Source organism: Emydura macquarii, unplaced genomic scaffold (assembly GCF_026122565.2).
Source record: "Emydura macquarii macquarii isolate MOO-44397 ecotype Brisbane River unplaced genomic scaffold, CSIRO-AGI_Emac_v2 contig_629, whole genome shotgun sequence".
Taxonomy (NCBI): Eukaryota; Metazoa; Chordata; order Testudines; family Chelidae; genus Emydura; species Emydura macquarii.
In genome coordinates, this window is record NW_027130766.1 from 6,233,562 (window position 1) to 6,255,379 (window position 21,818).

The following is a 21,818-nucleotide window of genomic DNA, read 5'->3' on the forward strand; positions in this document are numbered from 1 at the left end:
GGGACGAAGTGTGGAAAATGCTGTCAGGAGTCTTAAAAGAGCAACACTCTGATGCAGAAACTACAGAACCCAAACCACCAAAAAAGAAAAATCAACCTTCTGTTGGTGGCATCTGACTCAGATGATGAAATGAACATGCGTCAGTCCGCGCTGCTGTGGATTGTTATCGAGCAGAACCTGTCATCAGCATGGACGCAGGTCCTCTGCAATGGTGGCTGAAGCATAAAGGGGCAAACGAATGTTTAGCACATATGGCATGTAAATACCATGCGACACCGGCTACAACAGTGCCACACGAACGCCTGTTCTCGCTCTCAGGTGACACAGAAAATAAGAAGCGGGCAGCATTATCTCCCGTAAATGTAAACACATAAACACACTTGTTTGTTTTCGTAATTGGCTGAACAAGAAGTAGGACTGAGTGGACTTGTTGGCTCTAATGATTTACACTGTTTTATTTTTGAGTGCAGTTATTTTATTTTTTTTTACATAATTCTACATTTGTAAGTTGCACTTGCATGTTAAAGAGATTGCACTACAGTACTTGTAGGCGGTGAACTGAAATACTGCTATTTCTTTTGTTTCTCTTTTACAGTGCAAATATTTGTAATCAGAAATAAATATAAAGTGAGCACGGTACACTTTGTATTGCGTTGTAATTGAAATCAATATCTTTGAAGATGTAGAAAACACCCAAAATATTTAAATAAATGGTATTCTATTATAGTTTAACAGCGCAATTAATCATGGTTAATTTTTTTATTCGCTTGAGAGCCCTACTTTTAAGCTAATCTCATGATTTCAAGGGGCCTGACTCATGAATTTTGCATGCTCAGAGTTGGCCATCCTACACTCCGTCTCTAAGCCACATCTCCTCACCAGCCCATCAGCAGCACGGATTTCCCACCATTCAGAAGCACTGGAAGGCTGGCAAAGGGGACAGGCCCTGGGTCACCAGCTTGAATCCGGTCTGGGTCGGCAGCGACTGTTTGGGGCCTATGTGAAATGAGGTGGGTAGGTTTTCAATTCAGTCCTCTGGGGAACGCCGTAAAGAGAATCCCAACGCTCAATTGTCTCCCTATTAGGATTCTCTGTGGAGAGGCCCTGGCCACTGCACTGCCCTCTCTCCGCAGAAGCTGGAGTCCCTCCAGGTACGGGGTGGTGTCGGGGGAGCCTACGCTGTGCCAGTTTTGTGGTGAGAGAGATATCACAGTAGGGCCCACGCGGGAGCAGGCCCCATTGTGCTGGGGGCTGTATAAACACATAGGAAGCGGTGGCCCCTCCCCCAGAGAGTTGACAGTCCCATTCAGTGTGATACACGACAGCGGGTGTAACAGACAAGAGGAGGGAATGGGGAGGAACGCGGGCACAAGTAGACGGATTGTGAGGCGTTAATTATTTTAAATGAGCAAACGTGAATAAATAGGAATGTTCCCCAGCTCTGTCTCTAGCCTTCACCACCAGCAGACCTCAAAGCACTTTACAAACAAAGGCAGCATCGTTGTCCTCCTGGGACAGACGGGGAAACTGAGGCATAGATCTGGGAAGTGACTCACCCCCGGCCACCCCGCAGGCCCATGGCTGAGCCAGGAACAGAAGCCATGTCTCCTGAATCCTTGCCCCACGCCTTCCGCACAAGGCCACACGACGGCACGCAGCCACAGCTTTTTAAGGCCCGGATCATCCGTTTTGCCCTCCTGCAGAACACAGGCCAGCGGACCTCGCCCAGTGAGACCTGCACACAAAGCCCAATGGAATCAGGCACCCTGACTGACCATTCACCCATCCAGCGCCTGCCGTCAAACTCCTGGGGGCAGCATGGGAGAGCACTGGCCAACGGCCAGGGCAGGGTTAGGATTGACCTGTTCTCACAAACTGTTATATCCACCAAGTCAAACTGATTTCTGGGACCCAGCCCGGCAGGAGGGTTTCAGACTGGGAAGGAGACCACTCTAGCAGAGGGAAGGAAGGTGGTGTCCTACGCACACCCCCACTAAATCTGGAGGGAGTTCAGACAAACCGGCTTGGAGGACTCGGGGCATCGAGGGTACATCACATCAGCCTGGGGATTGCAGAGACAGGCGCCCCAGCTGTGGCCCTGAAGATGTCTTCCTAAAATGCTCTATTTCTTTCTGCCCAGATTGCTGCTGTAGGGCTGGAAGCGTTTGCCTTCATCCCTCCCGCTGCCCTACCCTCACCATCCTCGGTGCCGTTCCACGCCAGGGTGTTGTCGGAGTGAGTTTAGGGCTGGGCACTGGAGTCCTTCATTTCATTCCCAGAGCAATCCAGCGCTGCCCAGCCCCGCCTTGGGGGAACCACCCCTTGGGGTGAAAGGACTGATCATACCCCTGGGAGCCAGTCAACCCTTGGAAACTCTGCTGCAGCTTCCAACCAGGGTAAGCCGTCCATGTCAACTGGGGTGGCAGTTTATGGGACGGAGACCCCTGAACCCCAGGAACTAGACTGAGGCCTCCAAATTCAGACCCACAGGTCACCCAGTGAGCAACGCTGACGGGCAGCAGCCAGCTCCAGCACTCTCCGCCCGTTCCCAGCCCTCTCCCAAACCAACCATCTGTGCGTCTGCAGCTTCCCATCAGCAGCTCGAGCCTCCCGGCCTTCTGTAGCATGGGAAACCCGGCGGTTTCCCCCTTAAAACTAGCTGGCTTGGGACAAACCAGATGATCCAGTTTAAAAGGAACAATGCGTTTGCTTCGGGCTGGAAACTTGGCACGGATCAAATGCATCATTGCAGCCAGATCATAAACCACAAGAAAGGCTCTTTAAAGTCCAGGGTGCCATTAATTCCTCAGCGTGTCGGTCTGGGTGAGGTCAGTGCAGGAAAGAAAGGAACTTCTGCTCAGAAAACACAGCGAAACATTAGTCAGGGGGAAGCTGCATTAGCCCCTGGAACAGCTGGCTGGCGGCAAGCTCCTTGTGTCAGCAAGATACTAAACCAGGACTCAAGAGATCCGAGTCCAATCCCCAGCTCTGTCACAGATACCCCACCCCACCCCAGTGATCATGGTGAAGCTGTCTTTGTCTACCTGGTTTATTTAGACTGGACGCGCTTCGTGGCAGGTTGCTGTGGATGTACAGCCCCTAGCACGACGGGATCCACATCTGAGCTGCAGGTTCTGGGCACTACTGGAATAGAAATAAATAAACCGAAGAATGAAGTTGTCAGACAAAATGCCAAAGGACCTGGAATGTCAAAGATCGCCCTCCGCTTTCCAGGCTCCTGGCAAAGTATCTGGGGTTTGATCTGTAGCTGTCACGTGTGTCGTAGACAGATGTGTATGTTACATGGCAGATGCCCGGGGCCGGCCTGGATATGAGGGCAGAGTAAAGGTGGAATGTTCTATCTTCAGCTTCTTGGACTTTTTTTGAACTTGTTCTCGTCTGAATTTCCTGATACATAGTTACAACCTTCACTTCCCCTTCCCTAAGATGCTGCCTGGGAATGTAGTGACCATAATGCCTAGCGCTTATATAAAAGTAGATAAAAGATAGGAAACAAGGGATAGGAATAAATGATCTGTTTTCACGGTGGAGAGAAGTAAATAGTGGTGTCCCCCAGGGGTCTGTGCTGGGACCAGTACTGCTCAACGTATTCATAAATGATGTGGAAAAAGGGGTAGGCGTGAGGTGGCAAAGTTTGCAGATGATACAAAATGACTGAAGATAGTTAAGTCCAAAGCTGACTGCGAAGAGTTACAAAGGGATCTCACGACACTGAGTGACTGGGCAACAAAATGGCAGATGTGATTCAGTGTTGATGTAAGCCAAGGAATGCACACTGGAAAAGTGTAATCCCAACCATCCATTCAAAATGATGGGTCTCAATTAGCTGTTACCACTCCAGAGAGAAATCCTGGAGTCATCGTGGATAGTTCTCTGAAAACGTCCACTCAATGTGCAGCCGCAGTCAAAAAGGCTACCAGAGTGTTGGGAACCATTAGAAAAGGGATAGATAAAAGACAGAAAATATCATAATGCCACTATATGAATCCATGATATGCCCACACCTGGAATACTGCGTGCGGTTCTCGTCCCCCCATCTCAGAAAAAGATATATTAGAGTTGGGAAAAGTACAGAGAAGGGCAGCACAAGTGGTTAGGGGAATGGAACAGCTTCCATATAAGGAGAGATTAAAAAGATTGGGACTGTTCAGCTTGGGAAAGAGACGCCTGAAGGGGGACATGATAGAGGTCTACAAAATAATGAATGGTGGGGAGAATAGGGAAGTGTTATTTACCCCTTCACAAAACACACGAACCAGGGGTCACCCAGTGACATTAAGAAGCAGCAGGTGTAAAACAAACAAAAGGAAGTATTTCTTCCCACGATGCACAGTTAATCTGTGGAACTCGTTGCCAGGGGATGTTGTGAAGGCCAGAAGTATAACTGGGTTCAGAAAAGAATTAGCTAAATTCATGGAGGACAGCCCCATCAATGGCTACTAGCCAGGAAGGTCAGGGACCCATGAAGTTTCTGGACCTGCGTTCTGGGCAAGAGGTGGGTAGGTTCCACCAGGAAAGCTCAGGAGAGTCCAGGAAGAGCCTGGCTGTTTCTTAAGCCCAGATGGGAGGAGTTGGGTGAATAAGGCAGGTAAACGGTCTGTGCTCTTGGGTGGCGGGAGGTGGGGGGTGTCTTTCGGTCTTTCCACTTCGGAGTGAATTATTGCGTGCACCAGGGCATCGCTGAGTGTCTGGCTCTGTTACCTGAGTGCAAACAGGCGCTGTCTTCTCACCCCTTCCTCTCCGCTCACACAGCTCCGCCGGTGCCCCTCACTCCTGACCCGCGGCACCACCTGCTGTTCCATCCTGCGTCTCTCCCACCCGCCCTACTTATGCCCCTCAGCCCTGGCCCGCAGCCCCCCTCTCCAGAGCAGGCTCTGCCAACCAGGCAGCTAGATTTGTGCCGTGCACAAACGTCCACTCGCCGAGGTGGGGTCAGAGACAAGCCAGTTCAGCTCCTTGGCGCCTCCAGAGGGGTTCGGGTGCCCGGTCTCATTAATCCTACCACGCCCGCAGCCTGCTTCCCCACCCAGCCCAGCCGCTCCCCTGCCTTGGCAGGGTTTAGGCCCTACACGGGGGCTGAGCTGTGATTCCAGAGGCTCCTGCTGGTGCACGCAGGATCCAGCCAGAGCTGAAGTCACGAGGTGCGGCTCCTGAATCCCCTGGGGCCCTTAAAAGCAGGCTCCATCTGCTAGCGAGATGGCTGGCAGGGAGGACAGCGTAGCGTTGCCATCAATCCCCAGGTGAGCCCCACCTAAGCAGGAGGGACCGGGACCGCCGGGGACACGAGGGCAGTCAGTGACCGGAATAGCCCCTGACTGAGATAGCTAAGGAAGCTCTAACTTACGGCAGCACCCCCGGTGGGTGGCAATGCAGCCTGGCGCTGCCACAGCATCTGCAGAGCTCAGTGCCACGGAGATTCCCAGGCCCATGCCCTCTACTAGCGTTTGCAAGAGAGTCCTATGCCAGAGGAATTCTCCCCCAGCCAGCCTCTGTATGCCACCGAATCCCTCCTGCCTGTGCTCGCCCAGATCTGAAATGCAGCGAGGACCAGAAGTGCCCTCGGTACCTAAAGCCCAGGAGGACACATGCCCCATTCCAGCCCAGGTCAACACGAAGGTGCTGCTGTCTACCCAGCCAGGTGGATTCGGGGTCTTGGCCCAGCCCTGGAAGCCAGATGTCAATAACACCACACACACACACACAGCACAGAAGCCAACCAACAGATGGTGTCAGCTGATCTCCTGGCGATGGTCAGGGCTATTATTCTTATTTAGGCCTTTCCATGAAATGATCTCAAAGGGCTTCACCAAGCAGATCAGGCTCATTTCCCCCTTTTTTTTACAGACAGGGAAAGGGAGGCGCAGGGAGGCAAAGAGACTTGCCCAGGGTCATCCAGCAGGCCGGCGGCTGAGCTGGGAACGGATCCCAGGTCTCCTGAGTCCCAGGCCGGTGCACTATCCATGAAGCCCCACTGCAGGGCATGGCCATGGGGCAGCTTGCCCCATTGCTGCCCATGGTGTCCCTGCCCCGCCAATGACTGGAGCTACAACGCATTCTGGGCTAAGAAGATACAGGCAGACGCGGCCCTGCTCTCCCCTCCAGCTGGGGGCCAGTCACTAATTACACACGGGCTGGTTCCATCGCATCCCTCAGAGACCAGGCTGCAGCGTCCACACAGCGATGCTCAGAGTCTGCCCCAAACCGCGCAAGCTCAGGGGGAATCCCTGCGCCAGACGCAAACAGGGGTGTTCCCCCACTCACTTCAAATGCACCCCAGCCCTCCGACGGCCTGACATAAAATCTGAGCCACTCTCCTGTGTGCGTGGAGCAACAATGCCGGTGGCTGAGCGCCTGGGTCTGGCTGTCCGAACGAGGACTAAGCCTCCACCTCTGTGTGAGCTGCAGTGTTACAAAGCAAGCTGTGGAAACGCACGGGGCCCTGTTCTCTCCCCCGATCAGGGCCGGAGTTTCCAAAGAGCTCAGCACGGGGGGGCCTTGGGTTGGGCTCGTCGGAAGATCTGGGGGCTGAGCCCTTGGAAACCTGGCCCGTGACATTTGCATGGGTAAATACACCCACCGTTGCCCAGCCTCGCACTGAGGCTAACGGCAGGAGGACTATCAGGAGGGTTCATAAAAACGGGGGGTCAGAGAGGCCTCCCCACGAGGCAGGCTGGCGGCTCATCACTGGGGCAGGGGCTGTGGCGCCTCTGACCAGGAGGTGAAAGGTTTGGCCCGTCCGATCTGGTTATTTAGGCTTCTTCTGCACCCACAGGAAGCCGGGGGTTGAGGGAGGGCAGGAAGGAAGCCCTGAGAAGAGGTTTTCAGGCCCCGCAGAGTCCAGGGGTGCAATGGACAGCGGTGTGAGCCCCCGAGAGCTGGGTAGAGCGCACGGGGAATCAGCTCTCAGCCAGTTCTGCCCTTCGCCTTGTGTGCTGGCTAGTCCGCCTGGAGGTCAAATCCATCGGTGGGAGGACGGGACTCCATGCCCCCGGCTCCTCAGAGAGAGGCTGAACGCACCCCCGTTGCATGCCCATTAGCCCCCGCCAGAGATCCAATCCTCCCCTCTATAGCCTCCAGTTCCCCACGCGGAGGGTAAATCTGCTCCCACTTCTCGTCCCCTAGCCCAGCCCCGAGGTCAAGGTCCCGCCCCATGTGCCCCCCCGAGAGAAGCTGTGCGGTCACGACCTGGGGAGTGCACAAGGAAAGCCTGCAGCTGCTGGCAAGACCCCTGCCGAGCCTGCCGGCCCTTTATGCATCACGTGACTTCCATGCGTGAGGTTCAAGAAGCCCCTGGAAAGGAGGAGAGGGGGCCTACCCAAAACGGTGCCCCTTACCTGGTCCCGGATCCTCTCCTGCTGGCCTCGGATCGCCAGGGCGTGCTGCGGGTACTTATTCTTCAGGTGGTCCATGAAGGCGTCTCGCTTGCGGTCCATCTCGGCCTTCTGGAGCCCAGTCAGGGCCTCCAGGCTCTGGGCGGCGATCACCGTGTGCCGGCGTTCCGAGGTGTGCACCAGCCCGACGTTGGAGAAGCGCCGGGTCCCGTTCCCCAGGGTCCTGTATTCCCGTGGGTACTCCGCATCATCCGCCGAGATCATGTGTGTGCCAGTCCTCTCGGGATCTACACGGGGGTGGGGGGAGGGGGAGAGAGCAGAGCTGGGGTCAGGGACCTTTCCACCAGCCCCAACCTGAAGCCTGGCTCGTCGGGGTGACCGGCGAGAGGGGCCGGGGGGCAGGGAGTCCAGTGGTTACTGCTCTGTTGGTCGGGGCTGGCAGCCAGGCACTGAAGCGAGGGGCTGACGGCACCAGCTGGCCGGGGCCAGGCTCCAGATCCTCCAGCCAGACACAGCCAGGACCTGCTCGTTCAGCCCGGAAGTGCCCCTAAGCAGAGCCTGGGCTGGATGACGGCTCTGCGATGCCCAGGGGATGGGGACGAAGGGCCTGACTCTCCCGTACCCTGCAGGGACGTCAGTGCAAAGTGGGGTCCGATGCTCCCCAGTGCAGGCGGACGGACCCGCGCTGGCTCTGCTCGGGATAGCGCACTAACAGCAGCTCAGACCCACCACCGGAGTCCATCCCCAGGGCGGGGGGGTGGCACATCCCCAGGGTGGTGGGTGGTACTGGACCAAGTCGCTGTGGCCACCCGGCTATTCTGAGCGTGCTGGTTCGAGCAGAGCTAACGGGCGTCTCTCACCAGCCCGGGAAGCCGTGGTGGCGCTAGCCAGGATCTCAGCCACCCAGCGCAGATCAGCCAAGTGATTTGCCCCTGGCAACACGAGACCCTTGGCCAACATGCAACTAGGGATCCTGCATGTGGCCCCATGTGCTTGGCATCCCAGCATGCACTGGGTCTGCAAGAAGGGGGCAACAGAGGGGGAGGAATTTAGTGACCTTGGGGAGGCCCTGCGTTCTTGGCCATGCAATGCACCCTAATTTATGGTGGCCCCTCGGTTTGGTGACCAGAGAATTCCACTAACTGGCCCGGGCAAAGGCTGTCCCTCTCAGAGGGGTCAGATTGAAGGGGCGCTGGCTGGGCGTCGAGACCAGGGATCAGACCTGATGACGAGGCATCGGCAGCTTTGTAAATATCGCAAGGTGGGTTGGATCCATTCGCTACTTGGCTGCCAGGCAGCAAATGGCATCAACAAAATACAGGGCGGCCCCGGGGAGACACCCAGCCAGCTGGGAATTCAACCCTCTCCTTCGATCTCTGCCACGGCCGGGGAATTAGGGGCAGGTTTGCCAAAGGAAATCACCACCTGCAACTGGGGCCTGACTTCCAAAGGAGCTCAGCTCCCATGTAGGCATCTAAATAAGGGGCAGGTTTTTCAACGAGCCAGCACCCAACGTGGAAAGTTGGCAGGAGGGGACAAAGGTGTGGGGGGGAGTGGTGGGGGGAAGCGCAATATTTGCCCAATCAGAAGGACAAGTGACTCAGGAAGGGGATTAGCTAAATTCCGAAGGAGGATTTGTTTTTAAGCCAGCCATGGCAGTGAGCTCTAAAACGCTGGCTAAAGCATTTGACGGCGTCTCTTGAAATCACTTTTCAGACCAAAGCCACTTGAGAAGTTCTGAGCTTGTCCTCGGTCACCCAAGGCCAACAACGGTCCCCTCCTGACCTCCCCGAGGGCACTGCCACTTTCCCGCCTACGCTCGCTCCCTCTCTGACTCATTCAGCCCCCAAACGAGGTCTAAGCATCTGCGGTGCAAATGGAGGGTGGGTGGATTTCAGGCTCTGGAGAAGGGGGCAGGACTGGGGGGGATTCTGGCCCGGGGAGGAGGAAAGGGGTCGGGCCTGCAATCGGGGTTTTGTCCGGTGACAGATTGCAGCAGAGGGGAAGGGAGGAGGCAGGCTGCAGGGACGCCGTCCTGGGACAGCGACAGACGCAGACAGAGGAGGACAAGACGGGGAGAACCACAGAGACATCAAAGTTCAAAATAAAAGGCTAACAATCGATTTGAAACCAAAAGCAGTCAGAGACCCAGGACGGATGAAGGCCCGGACGCTGCTCCGGAGCAGAGACAGACAGAAGGACACAGACAAACAGACAAACCAAAAAGAAAATGAAATGCAGGCCGGTGCGTGGGGGGGAGGGACCCTTTCGGACCGCCGGTGCCGCCGACACTCTGAGGCTAAGATCCAGCAGGCGCAAGCAACGCGCTCCCCAGCTGGCGACAGGTCCTGTGTGACGCCACCTCTTCTCTCTTCCCCAAGCGCGGGGAGGCGCTTCCTGCAGAGAGACGCAGCCGGCATGCCTAGGCCCAGGGAGACCCCATCCTCAGCCAGCTCCCTGCTCTGGCCTCACCCCCTCCCTGAGATCCCTCCTGCCCCAGATCTCTCTGTAGGCCTCGTGGTACCAGTGCCGTCCTCAGGGTTCATCTTGTCCCTTGCCTGCTGCTGTGTCTGTCTCTTGGCAGATGCCGCCTCTCCCCTGCTCGCCCTGTGCTGACAGAGCTCCACCACAAGGTTAGCGCCAGAGCCTGTCACCACAGGGACTCTCTCCCCCGAACACACACGCCGCGGCAGATTTTCAGCATTCAGGCTAGGAAAACCCTCTCAAACCAGAGCAGGCTGCCCCGCCGCAGAAGCATCTGGACCGCAGGGTGCCTCTCCATGCCCAAAGCAAAGCGGGGGACCTGCCCCTACACCTCTACGACGGGCCTCTGCAGGTCAAGCTGGGAAAGCGTCCGCCTCCGAGATCCCCTAGAGTGCTCCGCGCTCACCAACTCAGCGCCAATGGGCAGCCCAGCGCTCACAGACGGAGCCCCGGCCCTGGGGCGCCTTGAGAGACCGAGGCGGCTAGCGATGGAGTGTTACAGGTGCCGTGTGGTTAAAAACACTTCAAATAAGGTGCTGTAGCCCAGGATAAAATCACAGACCTAACAGATGAAGAACAGTCTTCTGGTGCTTAAAGCTCTTGGCTGAGACAGCTGGATAGAGAGCCGAAGGAGAATCTCCACCGGCTGTTAACAATATAGAGCCTGTGACACACGGGCAAGCGGTGATTCTAACCCCTAGGCGGCCGTGTTTGCATTCCAATAAGTACACTGATCTCGAGTATTTATACAGTCCCCATGACTGTCGTTGCTCAGCCTCTCACAATCTATAATGTATGCATCCTGTGAGGTAGGGCAAGGCTGTTATCTCCATTTTCGGGGATGGTAAACTGAGGCACACAGCAGTTACGTGACTTGCTCAAAGTCTCAACCACCAGGTCAGCCTTCCTTCCTCTCCAGCAAATGTACTGATATTTCTACAGCCATTTCTACCCAAAGATCGCCAAACATCCAGGCACTTTACAAATATAAATGAAGTGTCACCACACCCCAGCAAGGGAGGTAAGGATAAACTAACTGGGGAAAATCAAATGGGGAAACTGAGGCACAGGATGCAAAGTGACTGGCCCAAGGTTCCACAGGCAAGGACAGGCAACCGAAGTCAGATTTCCTGGGCCGGTGTTTGGGACCCCTGGAGCCCATCATCTCTGCGTCAATCACCCAATCAATCAATGCTCATTGGCAGAGCGCTGTTTGTCCCTCTTTCTGCAAAGAAGGGTGCTAACCTCGGCAATCACACAGAGAGTGCGAAACCCAAGTCTGCTGGTTTGCAGCCAGGGGTAATTCATTGACTGCACGTCGTGCTTTTAATTTCCAGCGAAGCTGTGCCGAGCAGACTACCCAGCGCGAGTGGTAATTAATGACTGGAACTCTCTGCACGCTGAGATTGCCCGGAGCTTTTCTGGGGCTTGAAAGGGGAGGGCAACTTGGGGTCTCTCTCCCCTCAGCAAATTCCAGAATGCCTGTTAAATCTCCCACCCACCCCTGCCCCTGTTCAGGTGACTCTGACACCTCCTGCCTCCTACCCCCAGCAACCCTCCTTCCGCCTACTGAGCTGGGGAAGAGCAATCCCAGCAGACACCAGGGGAGATCAGAGGAACGGGAAGCAGCTTTTGAAGGTCCTCTTTGAAGGCGTCAGAGTCCCAGTCTGGGCCCAGATCAGCTCTGGGCCAGCGGCACCTGCTGTTGTAACGGCGCAGGGATGCGGGCAGCAGGATGGTCTTTGCTACTGGCCTGGCGGAAATGGCAGCTGGAAATATTGTCGTTGAAGGGACGTGCCCCGTTATGGCTGGGCACGTTTTTTAGCCATTTGACCCTGATTCATTATTCGTCTCTCTGCTTTCTTCCGCCCCACCCCACTCCACCCCTTCCAAGGCTCCTGTTCCCCAAATCCGAGAGAGGTTTCCCTCTCCCCTTAATTATTTATCAGCCTGACTTATTCCCTTTATAACAACTGGCTTCGTTACTAATGGCGGACAAAGCAGAGCGTCTGCCATCACCAGACTTCATCTCACACCAGTGGTGAGGTTCCCCGCCCCCCAAATGGAAGGAGGGCAACGTGGGAGCCGAATTTCTTCCCTTTTGTGGCACGGTAGCACGTAAAGGGTCCTTGGAAGATGGGGACCCACTGTGCTGTGAGTTGGACAGAGACACAGTTAGACCCCAGAGCGTACAGGCGAAATAGACAAGACAGACACCGGCTGGGAGAAAGGAAGGATCATTGTTCCCATTTTACAGAGGGGGAACTGGCACAAAAAGAGCAACACTCGAGCGTCTGCTTCATTTTAGACACCGCCTGAAGTGCTGCCCTGAGTGGGATCCTTTGCTCAAGGTTGCACAGGAAGGCTCTGCCGGAGGCAGGAACTGCAGCCGATTCAGTGCCTTACCCACAAGACCATTCTTCATCTCCTGCAGATCGGCTTTCTCCCAAAGAGAACCAGGTCCAGTTCTCTGTCCTCCCCAGGCGAACCGGATCTGACCCTCACCACAACTAGGCTACCATTCCCTTCCTCGCAAGACGGAGAGGAGCAAGAGCCAGGACTCCTGGGTCCTCCTCCTGCTTCTTCCACAAGCTTTCTCAGGCAAGCCACTGAAAGCCGGCTCTGTGCGTCAGTTTCCCCCTCTGCAAAACAGGGATAACATCTGGGGAGGCTGTGAGGATTAATCTGTTGTAAGTAGAACGCTTTGAGATTCTGCAAAGGAACGTGTCAAAGCAAAGCAAACCAGAGAAAGGACACTCCATACAAGAGCATCTCATGTGGTCTCCCTGGTCATGGTGGCCAGAGTTCAAGAAGAAATCCACGCAGGTCTCGGATCAGGTGGGTTTCTGGAAAATGGAACCCAGAACTACAAGCCAATCCACCAAAGAGCCTTTGCTAAATGCTGGCGTTTTAGGGGCGATGCCTGAAATGCAGGCGGAGCCATTTCCATCGCCTTTTACTGCCCTGGTAAATCTACATCTTTTTGGAGCTAGCTCCCCGCGCACGTAACAACCTCCCATAAAATATACAAATTGCACAGCCTTGGTCTCTCCATCAACAGCCCTCCACTCGGCTGATTACTGAAGCACTCGCTCTATCACCGCAGAGCTGCCCTCTCCGCTGCGGCGGCACGGGAGCGCAGCGCCCGGCGTCCACGCCATTCAGGGGCATCAAGCGGGTAACGCCACGAGTGCGGTCCCTCTGTTCTCGCCGACATCCTGTACCGTCGGGGTGGGGCTGGCTCTCCGCAGAGGCTCTCCAGATAGTGGAGCAGAACTCATGACAGCTGGAGGGACCACACTTGATCTCCTTGTCCAGCATTAGAAGAAAGCGACTCTTTCTGGGGTTCTCTACCAAGGCCCTGCCAGGCAAAATACAGGCCATTCGCTGTAAATGAATAACTCTGCTGGAAGTGTGGTTCCCAGCTCCTCTGGCTCACAGTATTACCCCCACAGGGCTTCTTCTGTCTGCATGAGGGACAATCCCAGCCCAGGAATGAGGGGTAGAGGGAACAGGGAATCCTGGATCACGTCTTTTATGTGCCTGGCTCCCGCTGCATTTCTGAGGCTGATACCCACCTTCCAAAGCCATCTGGAGCTTGGCACGTTCCAGGCATCAGGCACAGGTGCACGCGGGGACGGCTCAGACCCAACGGAGAGGCCAGGGGTGCCCAGGCTGGCGACACTGTGGCGGGATTTGCTGTGTGACCACGGCCCCTCTCTGACAGGATCCTTCTGCCTCGTGGCTAACGCAGTTGGGCTGCTGGGAAAGCGTCAGGTAAGCGGCTTTGTCAGGAGCTCGCTGTGCGGTTGTCTGTGGGCCAGGCGGGTGCTGGAGACTGGGAAAAGCCAGCCCAGCTGCCTGGAGAGTCCAGCCTTGAAAAGCCAGGGTGCCTGATCTAAATGGCCGGTGACAGTTGCTCCGAGCCGGGGAAGCTTTGGCCGATTACATGCTTCAGCGGGAAAGTCCAGCGGGGACTCCAGCCTCTGAGAGAATCAGCCTCGATCTCCGCACCTCCTGCGTCGAACCACGCCGGGAACGGAGGTACCCGGGCTGGGATTCAGCCAGGCTGGTGCCGCAACTCACAGCTATGAGACCGAGGACTCCGGCTTCCTCCTGCATGGCAGATTTCCGAACACGGAGGGGTTTTGATTGAGAGAACCACAAGAGTGTCAGCTATGTGGGACCGGCATTCCCAGCTGGGCCAGAGGCCCTCCTGGGAGGACGAGCCAAGATGCCAGGGCATCCCCAGCTCTGTCTGCTCCTCAGACAGCCAGCCAGCCAGGTCTGGAAGGCGGCCTTTGGGGCGCGTCTCGCTGACGCAGGGAGCAATGGTGCAGCTCCCCATTCGCTAGGCACGAACGTCACGTTCTGGGCAGCAGTCCCCAGCCTGGAGCCATTATTGGAGATCATCAGACCGGCCACCGGCTCCTCTCCTGTGCCTGGGATCTCGAAGGGCTTCACAGACAATGCCTCTAAGCTCACAACGCCCCAGGGTGGCGAGTAGCTAGTGTCAGGCCCCTCATACAGGTGGGGAACCAGGCAGGGAGAGACGATGTGATTTCCCAAAGGTCACAGAGCAAATCAGCAGCAGTGCCAGGAGCAGAACCCAGTGGCCCTGACACCCCGTCCTTAATCTGAATTGTAGAAGTCAGAGAAGGAGGAGGCTATGTAGCTGCCCCAGTCCCGTAAAGGACTAGGCCCTACAATAAACAATCAACGCACGTGACAGAGAAAGGCAGAGCCTGGATCCTGGGGTGTGGGGAGATGCTTCAGCACTGGTTGTGCTGCCAAAGACCACACGGTTAGCCGGGAGTGGCTGCCACAGCCTCCTACGGAGACACCCCGGCAGGGTGGCCAAGTTCAGAGGACAATCACAACAGGCACTTTCCCTACAAAGTCCTTTTTAAACCCTACTTAATTCATCCCCACACCAGCCCGTGGCGGGGATGGGGTCGGGGGGGTTCTCCCTCTGTTTCACAGATAGAGAAACTGAGGCACCGCAAGGGGCGGCGACTTGCCCCAGGCAGCACAGCAGGTCATTGGCATCGCTGGGAAGAGAGCCCAGGCACCTTCGCCTTCCTGTCCCCTGCTCCAGCCACTCGAGCAAGCAGCCCCCTTAACGAGACCGCCTCGCGCGGCTGAAGCAGGAGCGTGCGAGAGCCCACGACCACGCGAGAGCAGCCAAGCCGCTTCGCAGGCGACGCCGCCGATTCTGCCAACAGCCCCCTCCCCCTCCTTGGCCGGTGGGGGCGGTTGCAGCATTGCAATGGGGACGTGGGGGGAGAGAGGTAGCACTCCAACGGGGGGGCAGAATTGCAATGGAGGGGAGGCAATGGGGTTGTAACGGAGCTGCAGCCTGCCCGGCGCGTGCCTTCGTTAGCTGGCGATAGGGCAAGCTGGTGCTGCAGTACCGGACGCCTCTCCCCGCTCGGGAGTTTAGCAGCAGCCATAGGGAACAGCAACGTGCCAAGCTCCCGCCCACTGCTTGCCAGCGCATCAGCATGCAGCTCCTGGCTCCCTAATTACACGCTCTGCTGGTGGAACGCGCCAGCTTGCTGGCTCCCGCCCGACGGCTAAACAGAATGATTTTAAAAGCCGTGCACGATCCGCCGGCAGGTCAGAGCAACGCTGCTCGTGGCTGGGGGGCCAGCTACTCAGCAAGCCTTCGCCACCCCGGCTCCCTGCAGAACCCCCTGCCCGAGCTGAAGGCCTCTTCACATGGGTTCCAGCCGGAACCGAAGGGAAAGAGGTGACGATTGCTCAGCTGGTTGGTAATAGTGACCACAATATAATGAAATTTAACATCTCCGCGGGGAGGGGGAGGCCAAAGCAGCCCAACACCGCAGCATTTATCTTCAAAAAGGGGAACTACACAAAAACGCGGACGTTAGTGAAACAGAAATGAAAAGGTTCAGTGCCCCAAGTGAAATCCCTGCAAGCTGCAGGGACACTTTTTAAAGGCCCATAATAGAGGCACAATTTAAATGTAGACCCCAAGTTACCAAACGTAGTCAGAGGACCAAAAAAGTGCCACCGTGGCTATACAACAAGAAAAAGAAACAGTTAGAGGCAAAAAGGCATCCTTTAAAAAGGGGAAGTTAAATCCTATTGAGGAAAATAGAGAGGAGCATAAAGTCTGGCATGTGACGTGTAATAATATAATGAGGAAGGCCAAAAAAGAATTTGAAGAACAGCTGGCCAAAGACTCAAAAAGTTTTTTTTAAGTACATCAGAAGCAGGAAGCTGCTAAACCACCAGAGGGGCCACTGGATGATCGAGATGCTAAAGGAGCAGTCAAGGACGATAAGGTTATTGTGGAGAAACTAAATGAATTCTTTGCCTCGGTCTTCACGGCTGAGGATGTGAGGGAGACTCCCACACCTGAGCCATTCTTTTTAGGTGACAAATCTGAGGAACTGTCCCAGATTGAGGCGTCATTGAAGGAGGTTTTGGAACAAATTGATAAATTAAACAGTAATCAGTCACCAGGACCAGATGGTATTCAACAAGGAGTTCTGAAGGATTAAAATGTGAAATCGCAGAACTACTAACTGTGGTAGGTAATCTATCATTTAAATCAGTTTCTGTACCAGATGACTAGAGGATAGCTAATGTGACGCCAATTTTTTAAAAAGGCGTCCAGAGGCGATCCCGGCAATGACAGGCCGGTAAGCCTAACTTCAGTACCAGGCATGTTGGTTGAAACTATAGTAAAGACCAGAATTATCAGACACACAGATTAATATGATTTGTTGGGGAAGAGTCAATATGGTTTTTGTAAAAGGAAATCATGCCTCACCAATCTGCTAGAATTCTTTGACGGGGTCAACAAGCACGTGCACAAGGGTGATACAGTGGATATAGTGTATTTAGATTTTCAGAAAACCTTTGACAAGGTTCCTCACCAAAGGCTCTTTTAAGCAAAGTAAGTGGTCATGGGATAAGAGAAAAAGGTCCTCTCCTGGATCAGTAACTGGTTAAAAGACAGAAAACAAAGGGTAGGAATAAATGGTCAGTTTTCAGAATGAAGAGAGGTAAATAGTGGTGTCCCCCAGGGTTCTGTACGGGGACCAGTACTGTTCAACGTATTCATAAATGATGTGGAAAAAGGGGTTACAGTGGGGTGGCAAAATCTGCAGATGATACAACACTACTCAAGATAGTTAAGTCCAAAGCTGGCTGCGAATAGTTACAAAGGGATCTCAGAAAACTGAGTGACTGGGCAACAAAATGGCAGATGAAATTCAGTGTTGATAAATTCAAAGTAATGCACATTGGAAAGCATAATCCCAACAATACATAGAAAATGATGGGGTTTAAATTAGCTGTTACCATGCAAGAAAGAGATCTTGGAGTCATCGTGGATAGTTCTCTGAAAACATCTGCTTAATGTGCAGTCGCAGTCAAAAAAGCTACCAGAATGTTGGGAATCATTAGAAAAGGGATAGATAATAAACCAGAAAATATCGTATTGCCTCTTTATAAATCCATGGTACGCCCACATCTTGAATACTGCGTGCAGATCTGGTCGCCCCATCTCAAAAAAGATGTATTAAAATTGGAAAAACTACAGAAAAGGGCAACTAAAATGATCAGGGGTATGGAAAAGCTTCCATATAAAGAGAGATTAATAAGATAGGGATTTTTCAGTTTGGAAAAGAGACGACTAAGGGGGGACATGATAGAGGTCTATGAAATCATGACTGGTGTGGAGAAAGTAAAAAAAGAAGTGTTATTTACTCCTTCTCATAACACAAGAACTAGGGATCAGCAAATGGAATTACTAGGCAGCAGGTTTAAAATGAAAAAAAGGAAGTATTTCTTCACACAATGCACAGTCAACCTGTGGAACTCCTTGCTGGAGGATGTTGTGAAGGCCAAGACTATAACAGGGCTCAAAAAAGAACTAGATATGTTCATGGAGGATAGGTCCATCAATAGCTATTAGCCAGGATAGGCAGGGATTGCTGATTGCCAGAGGCTGGGAATGGGCGACAGGATGGATCACTTGATGATTACCTGTTCCATTCATTCTGAAGCACCTGGCATTGGCCACTGTCGGGAGACAGGATACTGGGCTACGGCTATTCTGATGTTCTTATGAAAGGCCTGTCAGTGCAGTTAACCACACGATCCACACGTGAGCCCAGACCCGGCAGCGCTGGGGCCAGTCCACGCAGAGGAGCTGCCTGGCTGACAGCACCAGAATGGCCTTGCTGTGCTATGGCCAACGGGCACCGAATGAGCCTCCCGGCGCCAGGCAGCGAAGGGAGGGAGTTACATTGGCTAGCGGGCACCTCCCAGCCACGCCCAGACCCAGCTCCGCCGGGGCAGACCAGACTAGCGTGCAGCCCACGGTGGTACGACGCCCTTCCCTGTGGCCGCCAGCACTGGCGATCCCTCATTTCCTGCCCCGCCAGCACTATATCCAGAGCGGAGTCCCCTCTGTTGCTGGAAAAGCCTGCGGCTCTCCCCAGTCGGGCCTGGGGTTCCCAGGAGGAATCAGCCAGGTGCCCAGAGAAAGTGGGGCGCCCTAGTGTGCATCGGGGAGGGGGTTTAACTTATGGGCGACGACTCTCTCCTCTAGTTCTCTCTCGCTCTCTCCTGGGACAGCCCCGTGAACAAGCAGGTTCACCTCCCTTCCCTGCACCCCATGCCCCTGCTTCTCAGCACTGCTCGCTTACCCTTTGGCTAACACAGGATGAACTCCGAGCTGCCTTCGGGATGGTGCCACTCTGCAGGATGGATGCTCCCAAGTCACAGCTCCCACCTCCCTGGTGGTGGACGGCAGGATGGAAAGAGGCTCCTTCACAAGAAGCCGAATTCCCACGACCACACGAGCAATCCCAAGGAAAATCCTGGCGTCTCGGGCAAAGTCCTGCTCCCAGGCACGCGGTGGGTTAAGGAAGCGCTGGAATTCTCTGCTGATTCATCCGTCCGTCTCGCTTTCCTGCGGACCAAGGTGTCTCCCCACTGCACGGGAGCCTCGCCCCAGGGTCCTACGGGGCATGTGCTGGGGACACAACCATGCCCTCCCGTCCCCAGGGAGATCTGCCTGAACGCCTGGTGACAGCACCAGCCCTGTTCCTTGGAAGCCAGAGAGAGACACTGACTCCTTGGGAACCGTGCGCACAGCCTGAGCGACGGCTCTCCTTCTACATCTCCCCACCCTCCCAAAAGGAGGATCGGACCAAAAAGCCACCTAGCACCACCGCTCCATCGCCCCGCGGGACGTGCTGGGGAGGGACGGCGCAGAGGGTCCCCGGCGGGACGTCGTCGGGGGCCGCTCAGATCCCGCCAGCAGAAGCTCGGTGAAATGATCAGCAGGAGGATCTTTCAAACACAGTTTATGACTGCAGCTTCATAAATCTTCATGAGGCAGCGAGGCTCAGGCGGGCCGTGAAAGCAGCAGCAGTTAGCAGAACACGAAAAATAGTCCGAGGGAGAGATCAGACAGAAAAGGGGAAGGACGCGGCCCGGGGAAAGAATGCATTTGCAGGCGGTGGAGGGATCCGTATCCTTTGGAGCGACCAGATTCCTCCATGTCCAGCCATGAGGGCAGCAAGAGAAAGCAATGCACTTGTATCCCTCAGACCCACTGCAGCTGTCGAGATGCAAACCCTTCCACCCTGCACACGCAGTGCCAGCCGCTCTCACCGGCTGACTGGAGTTCCCTGCTCTGGAGATAACCCCTTCCACGCCGCGCTGCTTGCAGACCTGCAGCCGGTTCCCCCTCCTGACCGCCTTCCCCTCTCCTGCCACCTGCACCACTGAATCCTCCGAAGCCGGGGAAGCGCTTTCTTTTTCTCTGTAACTTTGGTCAATCCTCCGGGATCCTTGGCGCCATTGTGATCCGCAGGGTTAAACGTGACAGGAGGGACCGTGGCATTCTTTTTCCCCCTCTGAGTAACTTTGCCAGATGGCTCAGCCGGTGCCTCTCTCGGTGTCTGCACGGGGTCAGCTTCGATGGCCTGGCTTGTGTTTCTGGACGGGGGTTCTCAGAGCACTCTCCCCAGAGCAGACCGGCCAGGGAGCCCACCCCATGACACTGTGCCCTGCTGCGGATGTCCATGCTGAAGCTGTTTGGCCCTCCCCTCTGTACCCGTTCCAAGACGGTGATCCGCACCGCGTGTGCTATTACGCTGCCCAGGCTGACAGCCGACTGGACGACAGCTTAGAGCTGGGGAAAGTTAGTCCTGCTTTGAGCAGGGAGTTGGACTAGATGACCTCCTGAGGTCCCTTCCAACTCTAATATTCTATGATTCTATGATTAAAGCAAGTCAGACCCCACCAGTATTTGGCACCCATGTGCGCTGCTCGTGACACACGTGGGCGTGTGGGTGCCAGGCGTGCTCCGAGCATGCAAGGGGCCCCACGCGGCTCTTGGAACGGTACGTGAACTTGTTCAAGTGTGTCACGGCCTCCTGGGGAAGGATGCTTCCATCAGCCCCCAGCCCCTGGGGAACGACGCAGAGACTTTGCTCACCGTTCGGCCCTGGAAAGCGAGTGACGCTCCACGGCACTAGGGGGGATCTGGCTTCTCCTGCCCAGGCTCCTTCACCCTCAGGGCTGGAGCGCTGGCCAGCTATGCTGAGGTGTCAGAGGACCTGTACCCAGGGGAGGCAGCATCCATCAGGGACAGAGCCAGCTGCTGGGGCCCTGCCCTCCTTCCAGTCAACCTCCGTCTGCTAGGCTAGACACGCGGAGGGTAGGGACCAAGGCCCCTTCAGCCAAGTGGGCCAGGCTTCCTCTGATCTACCTCCATCCCCACAGCGGCAGTGGCAGAGGCGGGATTGTGATGGCCATTAATTAACAGGGGGGCAGGCGGGAGCCCGTCCAGGCTGATGACCCTGGGGAACGCCAGTCAAAGCACCGCTGGCAAGATGGCACCCATTAAGGGCTGGCACTGAGACAAGGGCAAGAGACGCTGCCAGAAAGGGCAGCCGATTCCCACAGTCCAGCTGGCAGGAGATTTGCTGCGGGAGGCACGGTCACGTCTCCTTTCATTAGCAACCGGCCCGGGCGCTGCGGGAAAATAATACCTGGGCTTTCCCTGTACGGTGAAACAGCTTGGATCTGCGACTCACCAGACAGGAGGCAGGAGTCACGGTCAGCCACCCCTCTTCTAACCCTGAAGGCAGTGCCAGAAACGCCCTGCAGCTGCCCCCGGCCCGAGGCAACGACCTCCCCTAAAACCACCTCGCGCGATTTCCCCTGGCATTTCGAGCCTTACCTGACGCGCTGGGCCACCTCTACCTGCCCCCCAGAGGAGCAGATTGTTTTGCTACCCTGCCCCTCTCCGCCAGCTGCAGTTCCTGGAAAGGAGGACGTATTTTTGTTACCGCCATTAACAAGCGCTCTGGGACGGCAGCTCCGGCAACGAGCCCGGCAGGAGAGATATCCATAGTAACCCTCGGCCCGCTTCTGGGAGTCATCTGCAGCCAATTACCGAGCGTCTGCCTCGGCCTGCCCTGGGCACGGCTGGCAGGTCCCTGCAGAAGGGTAGCCGGACTCGCTGCGGGCCGACCTCGCTCACCCTGGACAGGGCCTGAATCGTCCTGCCCCTCGTGCCACTGCTTACAGCGGTGCCGAGCAAGGGTGGGTCATCCTCCCACTTTGCAAATGGCTACCGGAGGTGCCTGGCAATGGTGAACGGGGCCCTGTGGGCCCGTTCCCAGAACAAGGCAGTGCTCCGTGGAAGGGAGGCAGCAACTTAACGAGAACTCTCTCTTCTTACCCTTGGCTAGCCGCAGCCGCCTCTTCAGAGAGCGACATCCGGAGTCCCTCCCTGGGCATGCGGCCCAGGCAGTGCCACTCCACCTCCCCCTAGCTGGGGACAGCTAGCCAGAGTCCTCGCCCCTCAGCGCTGCACGGCATCTTGAGATTAGCTCCGATCGGGCCCTCGCCTCTGCTCTCACCTGGCCCCTTGGCTGCATGCAGAAGGGAGCTGGGGTGGAAAACGGTTCACACCCGGCTCCC

General features: G+C 55.7%; 1 protein-coding gene across 8 annotated transcripts in view; it reads right to left on the bottom strand.

Annotated features, from left to right (window-relative positions):
• Positions 1-21,818, bottom strand: part of SRCIN1 (SRC kinase signaling inhibitor 1) — a 155,944-nt gene that overhangs the window by 70,226 nt on the left and 63,900 nt on the right. For 7 of the 8 annotated variants that reach the window (XM_067541185.1, XM_067541179.1, XM_067541182.1 and 4 more), the window contains one exon: positions 7,356-7,639. In XM_067541185.1, coding sequence (XP_067397286.1) covers positions 7,356-7,616 — 261 coding nt within the window. In that variant the 5' untranslated portion in view covers positions 7,617-7,639. Of the gene's footprint in view, positions 1-3,044; positions 3,074-7,355; positions 7,640-21,818 lie in introns of those variants that run through there. The other variant, XM_067541186.1, reaches the window with a different exon arrangement.